Raw genomic sequence first — 14,037 nt, 5'->3', positions numbered from 1 at the left:
ACAAGGGAATCCTTTCCCGTCCGTAGGGCCAGGGCCAGGGCTAGAGTTGGGGACTGCTGAGGGGGACTTGGACCCATGTGAGGCCAAGGGTGGGGATTGTGTACATTTCGTGGACCTGGGATGCCCCCAAGAAGCCCCCAAGTGCCCCGAGGAGATGCTTTGACCTTCCCATGAACAAGGTACAACTCCAATTCTGAGTAAATGTTATAGAATTTCTTTATTAGACAAAAATAGACTCTTTCCCCCCCTTTTCATGTGATCCCACTCTGATCTCTCTGCTCAGAGGGGGAGGCGGAGGAGGGCATGCCTTGCTCCCCACACCTCTTCCCCCTCTCCCTGCCAGGCTGGGACCTGCAGCTGGGTGGAGCTGGCAGGCCGGCTTTCCCCTCTGGGCTGATGTTCTCTTCTCGTGCAGGTGGGGCTGTCCAGATCCCCTCCAGGGCTCAACCGCTCATGCCTCCTCACCCTTCACACACCCATCTCTGCCATCTGCTCACGTGCAAGGTCATCTCACAGGCCCATCCACTTGGCTTAGCAGGCTGGGGGCAGGGAAGGAGAGCAGTGTCCCAGGCTGATGCCCACTCCCCATTCCTAAGGGAGGGGCTGGCTCCTGGGTCTCCTGGGCCCAGGCCAGGGGAAGTGAGGACTGTGGGGTGCTGAGAGGTGTGCGGTGTTGAAGTGGGCTCTGAGCTTGTGGCCTTCCTTCACTTTCTCTGACCCAGTAGGACTTTGGTGATGAAGGTGACAATGGCGCCGGCAGGCTGATCTGGGTCAAGCTCTGCAAAGAGGTGACACACGTTCTCCCAGGGACTTCCCGGCTTCTTGGCCACGAAACCAAAGATCCTAGGAGCACAGAGGCAGGGTGGGGAGGGGGTTCAGCATGCCTTCCACAAAGGACTGCAAAGCCAGGAGTGGGCAGGAAGGCAGCGCCTCTGTCCCGGGGAGGGAAGAGATGCACCCGTGGGGAGGCTTACTTGGAGGTGGTCCCGTCCGGGTTGGTCCATCTGCAGAAAAAGAAGAACCGTGACGGAATGCACCCAGGGTCTGCCTACCCGAGGAGGAGGGCTGGGGCAGGGGACTTTCTGGTCTGGGGGAACCTGATGGGAGCGTGGGGCTATGGGAGCAAAGAAAGGGTCGAGAGGGGGGCTCACCTCCGGTCCTGAGGATCAGTGCTGCAGAAGGTGATGCTGTTCACTGGATAATGGCGGCGAAAGAAGAGCCTGCAAGGAGGATCGTGGGGAAAGTCACAACCGGAACCGGGGGTCCCTAGGGTCCCCCAGAGGCTGGGCGCACACACTCACTTCCTTTGGTTGTCCGTCAGCGTAATGCCCTGGGCTGAGACCTTGAAGTGGACGATGGCTGGGGTTGGCCGGGGGCTGCAACCCAGAGCTGCAGAGCTGGCCCGGGCCACCGCTTGGGGGCCCGTCAGTGACTCTGTCTCCACTGAGGTCAGGTAGAGCACACTGCAGGCTATGAGGGCAAGAGAGGGCTGCAGGGGAGCGCCGGCTCTGCCAGCACCCAAGTCTGTCTTCCCCTATCGCCCCACACCGCCAGCTCTTTCTTGCGCCTTCCCCAGCTAGTGCTGCTCAAAATTTGTTAGAATCCGGGTCACTTGTTAAAAAGGCAGATTCTGCAACTCTGCCAGATCTACAGTCGGAAATGCTCGAAAGAGGCCTGACAATCTGCATTCTAACAAGCCTCCCTCCAAAGATTTTCAAGTTCATGAATTTGAGGTCCTAGACTGAGGACCCCCTTTCCCACCCCCACTGCAAATATAGGGGCCCACCCACCTCAGGGCCTTTCAGTGCCCCGTGCCTGCATACGTAGGACCCCACTTGGCACCCAGGGAGAGAAGGGAGGGAGAGGTCCTACCGGCACCCTGACGTAGGAGGTCGGCTGCCGTGCTCATGTTGGCCGGCACTGGGGTCTCTGGAGTCTCCTCTAGAGGATCTGGGGGCAATGAGGGCCAACAGGGAAGGTCAGCAGGGAGTCATGTTCCCTAGGAGCTGGAGAACTCTGTTGTCCCAAGGGAAAGGCAGGCTGGGAGCCAGGACCTGGGGACGCTGCCTTGGGCTGCAGCGGGTGAGGAGAGGCGGGAGGGCAGATCACAAGCACCCACCTTTGCTGGGGATGCGCAGGCAGCAGGGCAGGGACAGTGGGGAGATGGAGTGCTGGGACACCAGGGCCGACAGGCTGCCTGCAGGGGGAGGTGACAGAAGCCCTGAGGTGCCCACAGGTATCCCCCCCTCCCCAGCTCTCCCTCCGCCCTCCTGAGACCCCCTTGGCCCCTGCGCCTCACCAAAGTAGGGCTCACTGGGACAGCCTTTGATCTTCACCCCTTTGGGCCCAGTCTCAATGAGAAAATGACGGACCAGCTGTTCCAAGGGGTCCCCTGAGGGGAGGGGAGGAGGCCGGGTGGAGAGGAGAGAAGAAATAGACTTTATCAGATTCCAGATTCCAGTTTTCTCCTGTGCTGGGATTCTTTCCAGCGCCGGAGAGGTCACTTCCTGCCTCTCCCCACCAAGAAGTGGCATGGCCTACCCTGCCTTGTCTTGTCTCTGGTGCCTCCCCCCGACTCCACTCCCCTTCTCCCCCAGGTGTGGGCATTCTTTACCTTTCCAGGGTTGGGCGCTGGGTGGAGGTGTGGCCACTTTGAGGGCCAGCCCGTAGGCTCCTTGGAATGAATGACTGTCCCTGATCAGGAAGGCCCCAGGGTCCTTGTCCTTCAGCAGAGCAATGGCTGGGGGGAGGTGGGAGAAGTTTTCACAGTGGTGGATTGAGCCCCACGTAGCCCCTCTCTCCCTCTGCTACCCAAGCTTTCTAGGCCTTTCACCCTAACAGCCGTGGTGTTTTGGGGCACCTGGGGATGGAACTTCAGAGTTAAAAGGGTATTGACAGTGTTGAGTTGAAACCTCCGTGGGCCCAGAGCCCAGAACCACCTGCTAGTGAGAGACTGCCTGGGGTAAACCTGCTGAGACAGGGAGGAGGCACCAAGGGTGTTAACTGAAGGATGGGTCCTTAAGCCAAGACAGAGCCCCAGAAGGGCCATAAAACGGGAGGGGTGGGGCAGGCTGCCTTCTCACCTTGGTCACGGGACAGGTGTGGTTTGTACCAGAACTTGGATGTATCCTGGACGAACTTGACATTGCTCTGGCTCTCTTGCATAGGGGGCTCTAGGACAGGGAGGGACCGAGCTTGGCCCCAGTGCTTCCCAGTGCCCGTGCCATGCCCCTCCTTGGCAGACAGGGTTCTCCCAAGGGGGCCCCACCCTCCCCAAGGCCTTTATACCTGGGGGTTGGGGGACATTATCCGGGAGCAGAGGTGCAAAGGTGACATGGTGACTGGTGCCTCTGGCTGGTGGTGATGCCTGCTCTGGGCCCCAGGGTCCTGGCTGTTGCCCAGGTCCCAGCAAATGGCGTTTCTCGGGAAGTGGGGGCTGGGTGGGGCCGTTGACGTCATAGGATGCAGCCAGGGGGAAGGCAGGCGTGGGTGAGCTCTGAGGCGGCTCTGGGCTGGCCACAAGCCAGGGCATCTGGGTAGGCACAGGGGTGAGGGGGGACCCATCCGGGCTATCTGGGGGGTCTCGAAGTCCCTGCCAGGGGGCATGGCGGAGGCCAGGCAGTGTGGTGGGCACAGGGCCCCTCGGACTGGCGCTGTCTGAGCGGCTCCCCGGGCTCTTCTCCTGAGGCCAGTCCTTGGGCGAGCTGGGCGGGGAGGTGGGGGAGAAGGGGCCAGGGGCTGGAAGCTCAAGCCCGCTTCTCGCTGGCAGCTCGGGAGCCTTTTCAGCGCTTCCCTGGGGAATGGACGGCAAAGCCTCGCCAGGACTTAGTCTCTGAGTGGGCACCAAGGTGGGGGATGTGGTGTCCTGCCGTCGGGTGCTGCAGTTTGGGAGGGCGGGCAGGTGGTCAGTACATTGGTAGGGCTGCGGAGCCCCCGTGTGAGCTGCCCCCACCCCCAGCTTCAGTGCCCGAACAGCCCCGGCCCCTCTGTATACCTTTCCTTGCCCTGGACTGGGCTGCTGGTGTGCAGGGGCGTGGAGGGACCAGACAGCTCAGAAGAGGCACTGCACTGAGCATCACAGGGAGACCGAGGCAGGGTGCTGTGCCCGCTGGGGCCCTCCCTCCAGGATGCTGGCTCAGGTGATTCTGTAGGGAAGGTGGGAGAAGCGGCCGTGAGCCGGAAAAGTCTCTTTTGTCTGGCTTAGCTCTTTCTCATTCTGCACCTTCCCCCACCATCTTCCAGAACCCTCCTCTTCCCCGGGCACTCCCCACCCCAGTGCCCTCACCTGCAGATGCCAAGGCTCCTGCGGGGGCCAGGTGCCCAGGCATGGGGTACCTGTCCCCTCCCTCCTCTGCAGGGATCTCGTAGCTCAGCTTCCTGGATTGTGGGTAGGGCGGGCTGCCCGGGGAAATGGAGCCAGCCCGTGGGGAGTGGGCACCGGAACTGGAATACCCTCTGCCCTCACCTGGAGAGCCACAGCTATGAGGCACCCGGCCATATGCTGGGCAGTAACTGGGAACGGCTCCTCCATAGCCATATGTCACCAGGGCAGGATACCCTGGATGCCCATACCTGCCTTCAGGGCACAGGGCGTAGGAGCAGCCCTCATGCCCTTCCTCGCCTGCCTTGGGTGGCTTCAGGCAGCTGTAGTCGGGCATCGGGGCGTGGTGATGCCCGCAGGCAGGCACCAGCAGGGGCAGTGGGTGCCCGGACCGCACCGGGTGCAGGAGAGCCTTGCCAGCCTCGCCCGCCCACCCCTCTCCAGCCTCCCTCTCCAGCCTCAGCCCATATAGGGCTGCAGTGGGCAGCGCCAGCTTCTCCTCACACGCGGGGCAGGAGCACAGGGCAGGCATCCCAGGGTCCTCCACGATCACCACCTCCCGGTAGCCTGGGGAACGGTAGCCGAAGTCCCCGTTGGCTGGTTTCCCCAGCTCAGGGGGGTAGGGATACGGCCCCTCAGACAGGGATCGGCAGAGGCGCCTCTTCTCCACAGAGGCCTCGGCGTAGCCCTGGGGGTGCCCCTCGTAGCCCCCATAGGCCAGCCGCCGCCTGTCCAGGGTTCCCTCCGGCCGGTAGTAGCCCCCATTGGGGACCCCGCAGGGCTCCCGGTAGCCCTGGCGGCAGGAGCAGTGGCGGCTGAGGCTGGGTCTGTGGCCTGAATACACTCCGAGGTGGGGGCCTCCGCCCACGGGCGGCTGCTCTTCGTCATCCAGGATGGCCGTCTCGCGCCCGGCTCCCCGGCCCCCACCGGCCACTCCGCAGCCTCCCAGGAGGCGGTCTAGCTCCTGTCGTTCCGCAGCCGTTGGGGGTGGCCGGCCAGGGGACTCGGCAGCCGGCTCCGTGGTCAGTGTGGACGAATGGCCGGAGTCGCTGCTGACAGAGAGCATGGGGGGTGGAGGTGGCTCTGGAGAGGGCGCCGGTGGGCTCTGGCGGGGGGCCCGCTGCACCTGGGCGTAAGGACTGCCATCCAGGGGTCCCCGGGTGTGTGTCGGGGAGCCTGAGTGGGGACAGGACCAGGGAGGGAGGGCAAGCAGGAAGAAAGGAGAGAGAGGGAGTCAAAGAGAGGGAACAGTGCAGGGGACTCCACTTCAGGGGTGTCCCTCGGGAGGGGGATCTGCCTGGGAGGAAGGAGTGTGCCCCTCAAACCTCCACCTCCCACCGCCCCTGGGCCTGCCCCACACACCGTCCACGCTGTCCTCGTGGTGCTGATTGAAGTTCTCGTAGGAGTCCCAGCGCACGGCAGGCTCTGCCGTGTTGTAGTCAACAGAGACCGAGGGGTCGTTCCGTGGGGTGTTGCCTGTGGAACGGGCCGCCCAGGTGTTGAGATACGGGCAGACAGCCTTTAGCCCTGACCCAAGGCTTGGCTCTTACCTTTGATCTTTTCAGGGCTGGAGGAGAAGACGAACTCCACCGAGGCTTGGAAGGGGAACCTCTCATCTGCGGGGAGTGGCCGTGAGGAGCCGGGCCCCTGCCCACCCTCACCTGGGCTCCAGCCCCCACATCCATCTCCAACTCACCAGCCCAGGCCTCGTCCAGCTGGTCCTTGGGGAAGGTGAGCCGTGGTCCGTGGATGGTGCATGTGTGGAACTGGACTCGGAACACGAGGGTCCGGTCTGTCCCCCGGCCACCCTTGTGATAGCAGGTCACCTGGATGAGGGAAGAGAGACTAGGGGTCAGGCCCTCCTGTCCACTTGCGTCTCCTCTGTGCTTCCGCCCTGGGGACTGTCTGGCCGCAGCTCTGCCCGGGCCTCAACCTCAAGGTGGCCCCTCCCCCCATCTAGGGGACTAGCTTTCCACCCTCCAATCTGTCTTGAATTGATGACTCCCCAGAGACTGTGCAGCAGGCAGGATACACCACCACCCCTTGCACCCCTGCCCCTTCCCAGGATGGTCCCCTCACCATGACATCGCCTTTGAGGAGGAGGGCTGGCTCCAGGCTGATGCAGAGCTGTTGCGGCCCAGGGCCTGCAACGTGACTGAGGAAGGAAGGACGAGGCACAGGCTGAGTCAGAGGCACTCGGGCTGGGGTGGGGAGCTATGAAGAGTCAGGAGGGACTTGGGAGATTGGAGTCCGAGCCCTGAGCGAGAGACCTTTAGCCTGAACATCAGCCTCTCCAACTGTAAAATGGGTTCCATGATGGCCAACGTTTTTAGGTGCAGTGGCAGGAACCGGAGGACCCTGTGTCTGGGGAGGCTGGAGGAACAGGAATGCGGGCAGCAGGGGCCTGGGAAGAGAGCACTCACTAGATTCCAGATGTATAGACGAGCTGCATGGACTGGTAGATCTTGAGGAAGGGCTGGAAGCCTGGAGGGACAGGAAGGAGAAGGCATGTGGGGCTTGCTGAATGGAGGGGGTGGGGACGGCCCTCCTTGTGGAGCACACCCCAGGCAGACTCACCTGTGCCAGGTTCAAAGGCTGGCAGCACGGGCACAAGCACATAGTGCAGGAAGAGAGGGCTGCTGTTCATTCTGATGGAGCCGGACAGGAGGCCGCTGAAGTAGCTGATATACCTGGCAGGGGGTGTGTCAGAACATAAGCCCCTTCCTCTGGAGGCCCCTTGGTATCATTTCAGCTATGCTCACCACCACCCGCCTCCCCCCCCATTTGGAAAGTCTGCCCTTCTTAGTACTTCCCTCACATCTTCCAGCTCACCAGAAAGTTCTTCCTTGCATCTAACCTCAATCCTTGCTGTCCCAAAGGTTTGTACTTGCTGGCCCCTCTGGCTAGAATGCTCTTCCCCCAGATCTCTGCTTCCCGTCACAGAGATGGGTTCTGACTGTCCCGCAAGTCTCTCTTTACCACAAGCTCCATGAGAGCAAGGACCGTGTTTGTTCTGAATTCTCAGCACCTGACAGTGCCTGGTACACGGAAGGCGCTCCATTAAGGTATGCTGTATGAGCGAGAGAATCTCGGCCTTGGCAGCCATGGAGGGAGCCTGCTCCTCCAACCCATCCCTACCCGGGCTGCTCACCGGCGCTGGGAGGGCTGGAGCTCTGCGGCCACCTTGTCCTCACAGAACTTCCTCATGGTAAGCGTAGCCAATGCCTGGTCCGCCCTGGGGACAGCAGGACCAGCGTGGGGGATTAGGGGCCGGTATCCAAGCTGGCCTCTCAACCCTAAGCCCCAGGATAGGGAGGAGACGTGTGATTCCCCCCAAGGCTAGAGGAAGCCCAGAGTGGTGGTGAAGAGGACTAGAAACCCCACAGACAGTCACTTTACTAGTTGTTGGGCCTCAGGCAAGTGCTCCCTGAGTTTTAGTTTCCTCCTCTGTAAAATGGGGAAACAAGACCATGCTATAGGTTGGGTTTTTGGCTCCCCAAAAGATATGTACCTCTGAATGTGATCTTATTTGGAAATAGGGTCGCTGCAGATGGAATTAGTTAAGATGTTATACTGGAGGAGAAATGAGCCCTTAATCCAATATGATTGGTGTCCTTAGAAGAAGAGAAGAGACAGACAGACAGACACACACACAGGAAGAAAGCCATGTGACGACCAAGGCAGAGAGTGGAGTGACGCAGCTGCAGGCTAAGGAACACCAGGGACTGCTGGTCACCACCAGAAGCTAGAAAGAGGCAAGGAAGGGCTCTACCCAGAGTCTCCACGGGAGTGCAGTGCTGCTGACACTTGGATTTTAGACTCCCAGCCTCCAGAAGGGAGACAACACATTTATGTTGTCTCTAGCCACTTAGTTTGTGATACTTTGTTACAGCAGCCCTAGGAAACTGATAAAAATCCTCTGCTGGGAACGGTGGAGGAGGTACAAGTGAGAAAAAGGAGGTGGAAAGGCCAAGTTTATGGTAAATGGCTCTCCGAACACAGAGGCGGGCTTCCAAGGAGAAGGGCTCATCTTGGCCAACTGGGGGAGGCAGGTCACTGGGGAGGGGCCAGTCAGGGGTCAGGGAGTCTCACCCTGCAGAGATCTTGCTGTAGTGCATGTAGGCAGAGACGATGACCCCGAGCTTGCCCTTGCTCCCCTGAGGGTAGAAAGATAGGGATGCAGGGCCTGCTGAGGCCTCAGGCTGAGGTCACCCCGGCCCTGTGAACCCCAGGTCCCAGCTCACCTTGCAGTACAGTACAACCACGTGCTGTGGGTCAGCACTGAGCCACGTCTCCATGGCTTTGCAGATGGAACACAGCTTGTCCAGGGGGGGCGCGTGCAGCTCAGGCCAACCAAAGTCCTGGACCTGGGGGGGGGGGGGCGCAGGGGTACAACTGATTGTGGGGGCCACAAGCAAAGAGACATGGGTGGGGATGGGAAAGGGACCAGGTGTAGGGGTCGGTGGGGGCCAACCAAAGTCAAGAGACTGTTGGTTGTCCACGACAGGCTCAACACTTTCCTCATGGGTACAATGGGGTTGATACCCGCTGCACCATGCTTTGGAGTGTCTCAAGTAAGAAGTCACCTGGGAAGGTGCCAACTGCTATTATTAATAAGGAGGAGCTGGGGGCTCGTTGGGGTGGGAGTTGAGTTTAATGGCTTTAATCCCCTCCTACCTTGGGGTTTAAGCGGGTCAGGTCATGTCTTTTCTCTGAAAGGTTGAAGAGCTGCAAGTAAAGAGGGGACTTTAGACGGAAGTGACCTTGGGCAGCGGGCGGCGAGGCGCGGTCCCCTGCTGCGACCCTAGGCAGTCTTTCTCCCAAACGAGGACGGCGCTAAGGCCCGGCCTAGCTACGACCGCCCAGCGGGGGCGTTCCCTATCGGCTCCGGCGGCCCCGAGGCCCCGCCCCCTAGGCCGGCGCCTCCGCGAGTTTGTCGTCAGGCAGCAGCTCCGCCCACCTGGGCCTCCCAGTCCTCTCATTGGCTGACTGCGGAAGGCCCCGCCCTCACCAGGTACTTGTCGCGGTGCTTGGATTGCAGCACGTGAGCCAGCTCGCGCAGGTGGCCCCGGTGTCGCTGCTCGTCGGGCCGCGCGGGGAAGGCGGCAGCCAGGATCCGCTCCGTCACGTAAGTGAGGTCCAAGTCCCAGCGGCGCTCCATAAGCGGGTCCAGGCTGAAGCTCCTGGGGAGGGGGCAAAGCCTGCGTCAGGCACGAGGGCGAGGCTCCGGGGGCAGATGGGAGGGGAGGGCGAGGCCTCGGGGTCCCGAGGGTAGGTGGGGCCGCTCGGGGGCGGGGTGGGGGGCTGCCTAGGAGAGCTTTGCCGGGGCGGGGGGGTGCGGCGCTGCGCCGGGCTGAGGTATGGGACCACCCCGGCGCCCTCACTTACCTGGGCAGAGTGTTGCGCTGCTTTGAGTGGTTTAGAGACTTGGTGGATCCCTGGTGGATGAGATGAGACGGTGCACATCTCTTTGGGTGCCCCCCACTCTAGGCTCCCCGCTCCAGAGTCCCGTGAACTTTCGTTCTCGCAAGATACCTAGGTCCGTACTCCCAGAGCTACCTGCTTCCGCCCCCTCCGCCAGCATCACTTACCAGGTGCTCTATGCGCCTCACGGGGGCCGTGTTTCTCCGCTAGAGGGAGACGGAGGCGGAAAAGGGGGCGGTTAGGGCGGGGGTAGGAACCAGTCTGCGCCTGGGGATGGTGGAGAGGGCACGCGGGGCTTCCTGTGGGGGCTGCACCGGGCCAAGGGAGAGGAGTCCTAACCCCCAGCAGGCCCAAGGGCAAGAAGATCAGAGGGCTCATTTTTTTCCTGTCCCTCAGGATGACCGGCACCCACAGCAGTCCATTCAAGCTAACCTCCTGGGGGCCCTCTCTGTGGCCACCAGACCTTTGGACACCTCAGCCAGGTTCCTTGCCACTCCCACCCCATCTCAGAGCACACTCACCAGCTCCGCCGGAGGCAAAGCCTGACAGGACGAAGTCACCTGGAAGGAGACCCGAGTGAGGGGCTGAGCTCCTGCTGAAATGGGGTCTCCTGGGCTTGACGATGGGGCTACCCCTCAGCTTCAGCAAGAAGGTGGAGGGGCTGTCAGCAGATGGGCACACACTCCAGCTGAGGTTCCTCTATTTAAGGGAGCCTCCCCTCTGGCCTCTCTGGTCCCCCACCCCTAGGCCCCCCACTTGTTGCTCTTGGCTCCCAGCCCCCTGCCCACACAGACCCCCATTCATCCAGCTGCGGGGCAGGAGTTATATATAGAGCCATGTAGGCAGGCCATGGCCAGGGACGGACACTGGCCTCTTTCACCGGGAGACCCCGCCCCTGGGCACACAGCTCCCCCAGGCCAACTCCAAGGCCCTGGGACCCCCCGCACTGCAGGAGGAGGACGAGGGAACCTCCTCAGAGATGGGGCTGCCTCAGGTCCCCAGTGGACAGTGGTGCTATCTACAGCTTGTACCTTCCGCCCGGCCTTTCCAGGGCCCAGGACGAGACCCACCCAGGCATCCTGAGGACCCTTCCCCAGAGGGAAGGCACAGCCCATCCGGCTACCCAGTCTTTGAAATCCTGCTCCCCCACCCACCCACCCCACCCTTCCTCGTCCTCATTCTCCTCCTCTTCCCCACCCCCATCCTCTCGCCAGCTGCAGCCTGGGCACAGCACCAAGACAAACCCTGTCTCCTGTCCACCCGCCTGGGCCAGCCCTCCAGGGGGTGGAGTAGGGTGGTTCTTAAAGGGCCCAGTACAGCACCCTCTCCCACTCCGGCAGGGGTTCCCCCATGATGAGAGGGGCTGCGGTTGATGCCGATGTGGCTGGAGAAGCCTGTTTCAGAGGAAGAGACTCTAGTCCTCCTCCCCCAGTCAAGTACCCACCTTTGCTTCACATTTTCTGTGTGTTGCCACCTTGCAAACTAGAGAGGGATGGTGGGGAGAAGAGAGGGGTTAGCAGGCACATACTGGGGTAGCCCTCCCCCATCTCCCCAGGCCCTGGAACCAGATCCTGGGACTTCCAAGACTGTTGAGATGGAATGGGGGAGCAGGGGCAGAGTTCAAGGGAAGTGTCAGGCAGTGGGGTAGTACGCTCAGGCCAGGGAGGGAGGGGGCAAGGGCTAATGTTCCAGGGTGACTGGGGGTGAGGGGGAGGGAGGGAAGTCCCCATCACAGGTCCACTGGGGAGGCAATGGAGAGGACTGGGTCTCCTTGGTTGGGGCGGGAGTGTCCGTCATGGGGACAAGGGCTGTTTGGAGGGGAGGCAGCTCCCCGTGACGGACACCCTCTTGGTTCCCATGCTGTCCAGGGGGCAGTGTGCACATTACGGTTTAAACTCTTTGTGAGTCTACCCACTGGAGTTGTGCACACAATGGTGCTGGGTTAGAGGCTCTCAAGGTCACAGGACAGGCACCTCACCTCTGCATGAGACTCCAGTTCCATCGATGGTCACCTTACACACTGCACAGACTGGTGGTTTCTTCCGGAAGACCTTCTCCCGGAAGCTGTGTGGCTCGGCTTTCCTAGGCTAGGAACGGAAGGACACACAGGCAGAAGTGTCAGTTCTCAGTGGACCCATCTCTGGGACTAGCTGGGGTCTTAGCACTACCCTGGTTTCTTTCTCCTCCATCCTGATAAAGCCCCTAAACTCCTAAGACACACTTGGTCACAGCTGTTTCTTGGCTTTTATGGGGCCTGTCCTTGATGGTGTGTGGAATCTGCCCCCTTGCATCACCCCAGACGGGTCACCCCCTCTCTGAGGGTCACTCGGGACCCTCGTATGGTGTGTGAAACCCTCGCAGTCACTGCCACACCAGGTGCTAGAGCTTTCCTCCTGATCTGGGAGGTGGGAGAGTGCTCTCTTACTTTCTTCTATGAGGGTTCCCCATTTCTCCTCCCATTTTGCCTTCCCCAGATGGAGGTCCCTGTGGAGAGTGAGCAGGAGGGGGTCCAGAAATGAACGTAGAATGTCAGTCACGCAGCACCCAGACTGACCTGGCGGGGAGTGGCCTGAGCCAGTCCTACTCCCCTGGCTCCCGCTGTCCCCGTGCTCCAGACAGCTGACATGCCCTCCTCCCCCTACTGTCAGAACAACATGTTTACTCATTGTGCATTGAGGCGGCAGGCAGCAATTGTGTAAGGAGGGGGTGGTAATGCTGGAGAGACAGGCAGACAGAGGCATGACATTGGGGGAAATGTTCAGCTGCCTTGCTACTTCTGGATATAGTGAGCACCCTGTCACTTGAGGTTCAAGTGGGATTCCAGCATGGAATGGGGGAAGGGGTGGGCTAGATGCCCTGTTGGGCCTCTCCCCACCCAGAGTGCAGTGAGGCAGGGATGCCCCGTTATGGCCCTCATCCCCCTCCCTCCCACTGTGGGTTCACTCCACTCATCTTCTGTCCATATGCCTCCTCTCCCTTCTACCCATTTTTCTCTTCCCTCAAGTGTTCAAGCTCCCCCCCCCCATAATATTATCTCATGTTGCCCTGAGCTGCTTCTTTTGGGGTATGGCTGATAAAATATGGGGAAATGGAGTCATAGGCATCCAGGCCCCCCATCCTGGGGACCCAGGCAGCACTTTTGGTCTCTTGGCTGTCCCCCAAGAACCTGGATTAAACCCAACCTGAACTCTTATGGGCCAGCCTTGCTGGACCCGTTAGGAAACTTGGGTGCATTCTGACATTAACGGCATGCACTGATGATGTCAGGGGAAAGTCCCAGTGTCTAAAGCACTTCTGAGACCTGGCCACCCCTCTCCCTTCGCCACCTCCACCCCATTTCTCCCAAACTTCTGAGCTCAGGGAAGGGGCCTGATCTCGGCCCTGCCCTGGGGCTCCCCGGTAGTACCTGGAAAAGTCCTACAATGAAGTATACCTGAATGCAGGTTTAGGGGGCCAGGATCCCCAGGGTTGGCCTGAATTAGAGCAGGGAAGTTGGAGGAGGGAAAGTGGACACCAGGTTCTGCTTTAATCCAAACTTCTGCTGCTCACACCACAGCTCTGGCTATTCCAAAGGGGCATACTAGTGAGGGGATTCGGGGCAAGGGGAAAAGGTTCTGGCCTGAGTCCTGGTCCCCTCCCCCACTGCCCACCCCTCCACCCCTGCCCCTCCTCTGCCCAGCCAGCGGGCACTCCTACCCTGCTGGTGGCCCGGCTGCTGTCCCTCCTCCCCAGGGCTCTGAGCAGCCTCTCCACGGGGCCGCTGGACTTCATGATGTCCGGGCGGCTGGCTGGGGTGCCGACTGCGGGCCTGAACAATGCTGGGGCCCGGCCCGGGGCTTCCTGGAAGCGGCCTGGCGGAGGCAGCCGCTTCCCCTGGGTGGAGGGTAGGCTGTCTGGCTGGTGTGAGGAGAAGCCCGGCCCTGGAAGTGGAGGGGAGTGCAGGCGGGAAAGGGGCAGGTCGCTGCTCCAGGAAGTGGGGGGGGGGGAGGGAGGATGTGGGGGAGGCCAGGAGATCAGATTCCCAGGATCTACCCTGCTGGGAGTGTCAGCCCAGGATCTTTTGCCCCCCAGCCCCTTGCTGTGGAGCTGCCCCTTGCCCAGGGGATCCACCCTATCCAGGGATCTGCAAGGATCCTGAGATCCAGCCCCCAGTGGAGTGGGGTGGGGGCAGGGTGGGAATTTAGGTCTCCTGCAGGGCTCAAGGGCCAGTGGGGAACACTGTGTCCCAGGCCAGGTCAGGCCAGTCTCCCAGCCTGAACTCTCAGGTTCTCAGGGGACTTCTGGTGGGGAGG

The 14,037-nt window shown here is 61.1% G+C and overlaps 1 protein-coding gene across 1 annotated transcript; it reads right to left on the bottom strand.

The window, feature by feature from the left end:
• Positions 1–248: 248 nt before the first annotated feature.
• Positions 249–13,516, bottom strand: TNS2 (tensin 2). The gene is made up of 29 exons (XM_047065679.1): positions 13,442–13,516; positions 11,724–11,832; positions 11,190–11,227; positions 10,267–10,305; positions 9,913–9,951; positions 9,710–9,759; positions 9,333–9,504; positions 8,999–9,049; positions 8,566–8,688; positions 8,414–8,478; positions 7,473–7,556; positions 6,899–7,011; positions 6,745–6,805; positions 6,401–6,476; positions 6,018–6,147; positions 5,872–5,937; positions 5,684–5,797; positions 4,286–5,497; positions 3,995–4,145; positions 3,289–3,878; positions 3,084–3,173; positions 2,615–2,740; positions 2,300–2,392; positions 2,120–2,197; positions 1,873–1,950; positions 1,302–1,470; positions 1,152–1,220; positions 975–1,004; positions 249–843 (listed from the first exon to the last, which is right to left on the bottom strand). Exons 1-29 carry the CDS (start codon positions 13,514–13,516, stop codon positions 705–707), a joined length of 4,230 nt encoding a protein of 1,409 aa, XP_046921635.1. The 3' UTR covers positions 249–704.
• Positions 13,517–14,037: the final 521 nt, after the last annotated feature.

The sequence above is a fragment of the Lynx rufus genome, unplaced genomic scaffold (genome assembly GCF_022079265.1).
Source record: "Lynx rufus isolate CCGP_SWC_20201006 ecotype Redwood Valley unplaced genomic scaffold, mLynRuf1.p SCAF_7, whole genome shotgun sequence".
NCBI lineage: Eukaryota > Metazoa > Chordata > Mammalia > Carnivora > Felidae > Lynx > Lynx rufus.
Note: the sequence above shows the minus strand (reverse complement) of the source record. Positions and strands in the feature narration are given on the sequence as shown.

Bases quoted from the DNA above. Each gene is read 5' to 3' on its own strand.
- TNS2 (XM_047065679.1), bottom strand. From the start codon at position 13,516: ATGAAGTCCAGCGGCCCCGTGGAGAGGCTGCTCAGAGCCCTGGGGAGG. The intron at 5,498-5,683 runs GTGTGTGGGGCA...GTCCCCACTCAG, and splicing joins CCACGAGGACAGCGTGGACG to GCTCCCCGACACACACCCGG. The intron at 4,146-4,285 runs GTGAGGGCACTG...CCTTCCCTACAG, and splicing joins AGGAGCCTTGGCATCTGCAG to AATCACCTGAGCCAGCATCC.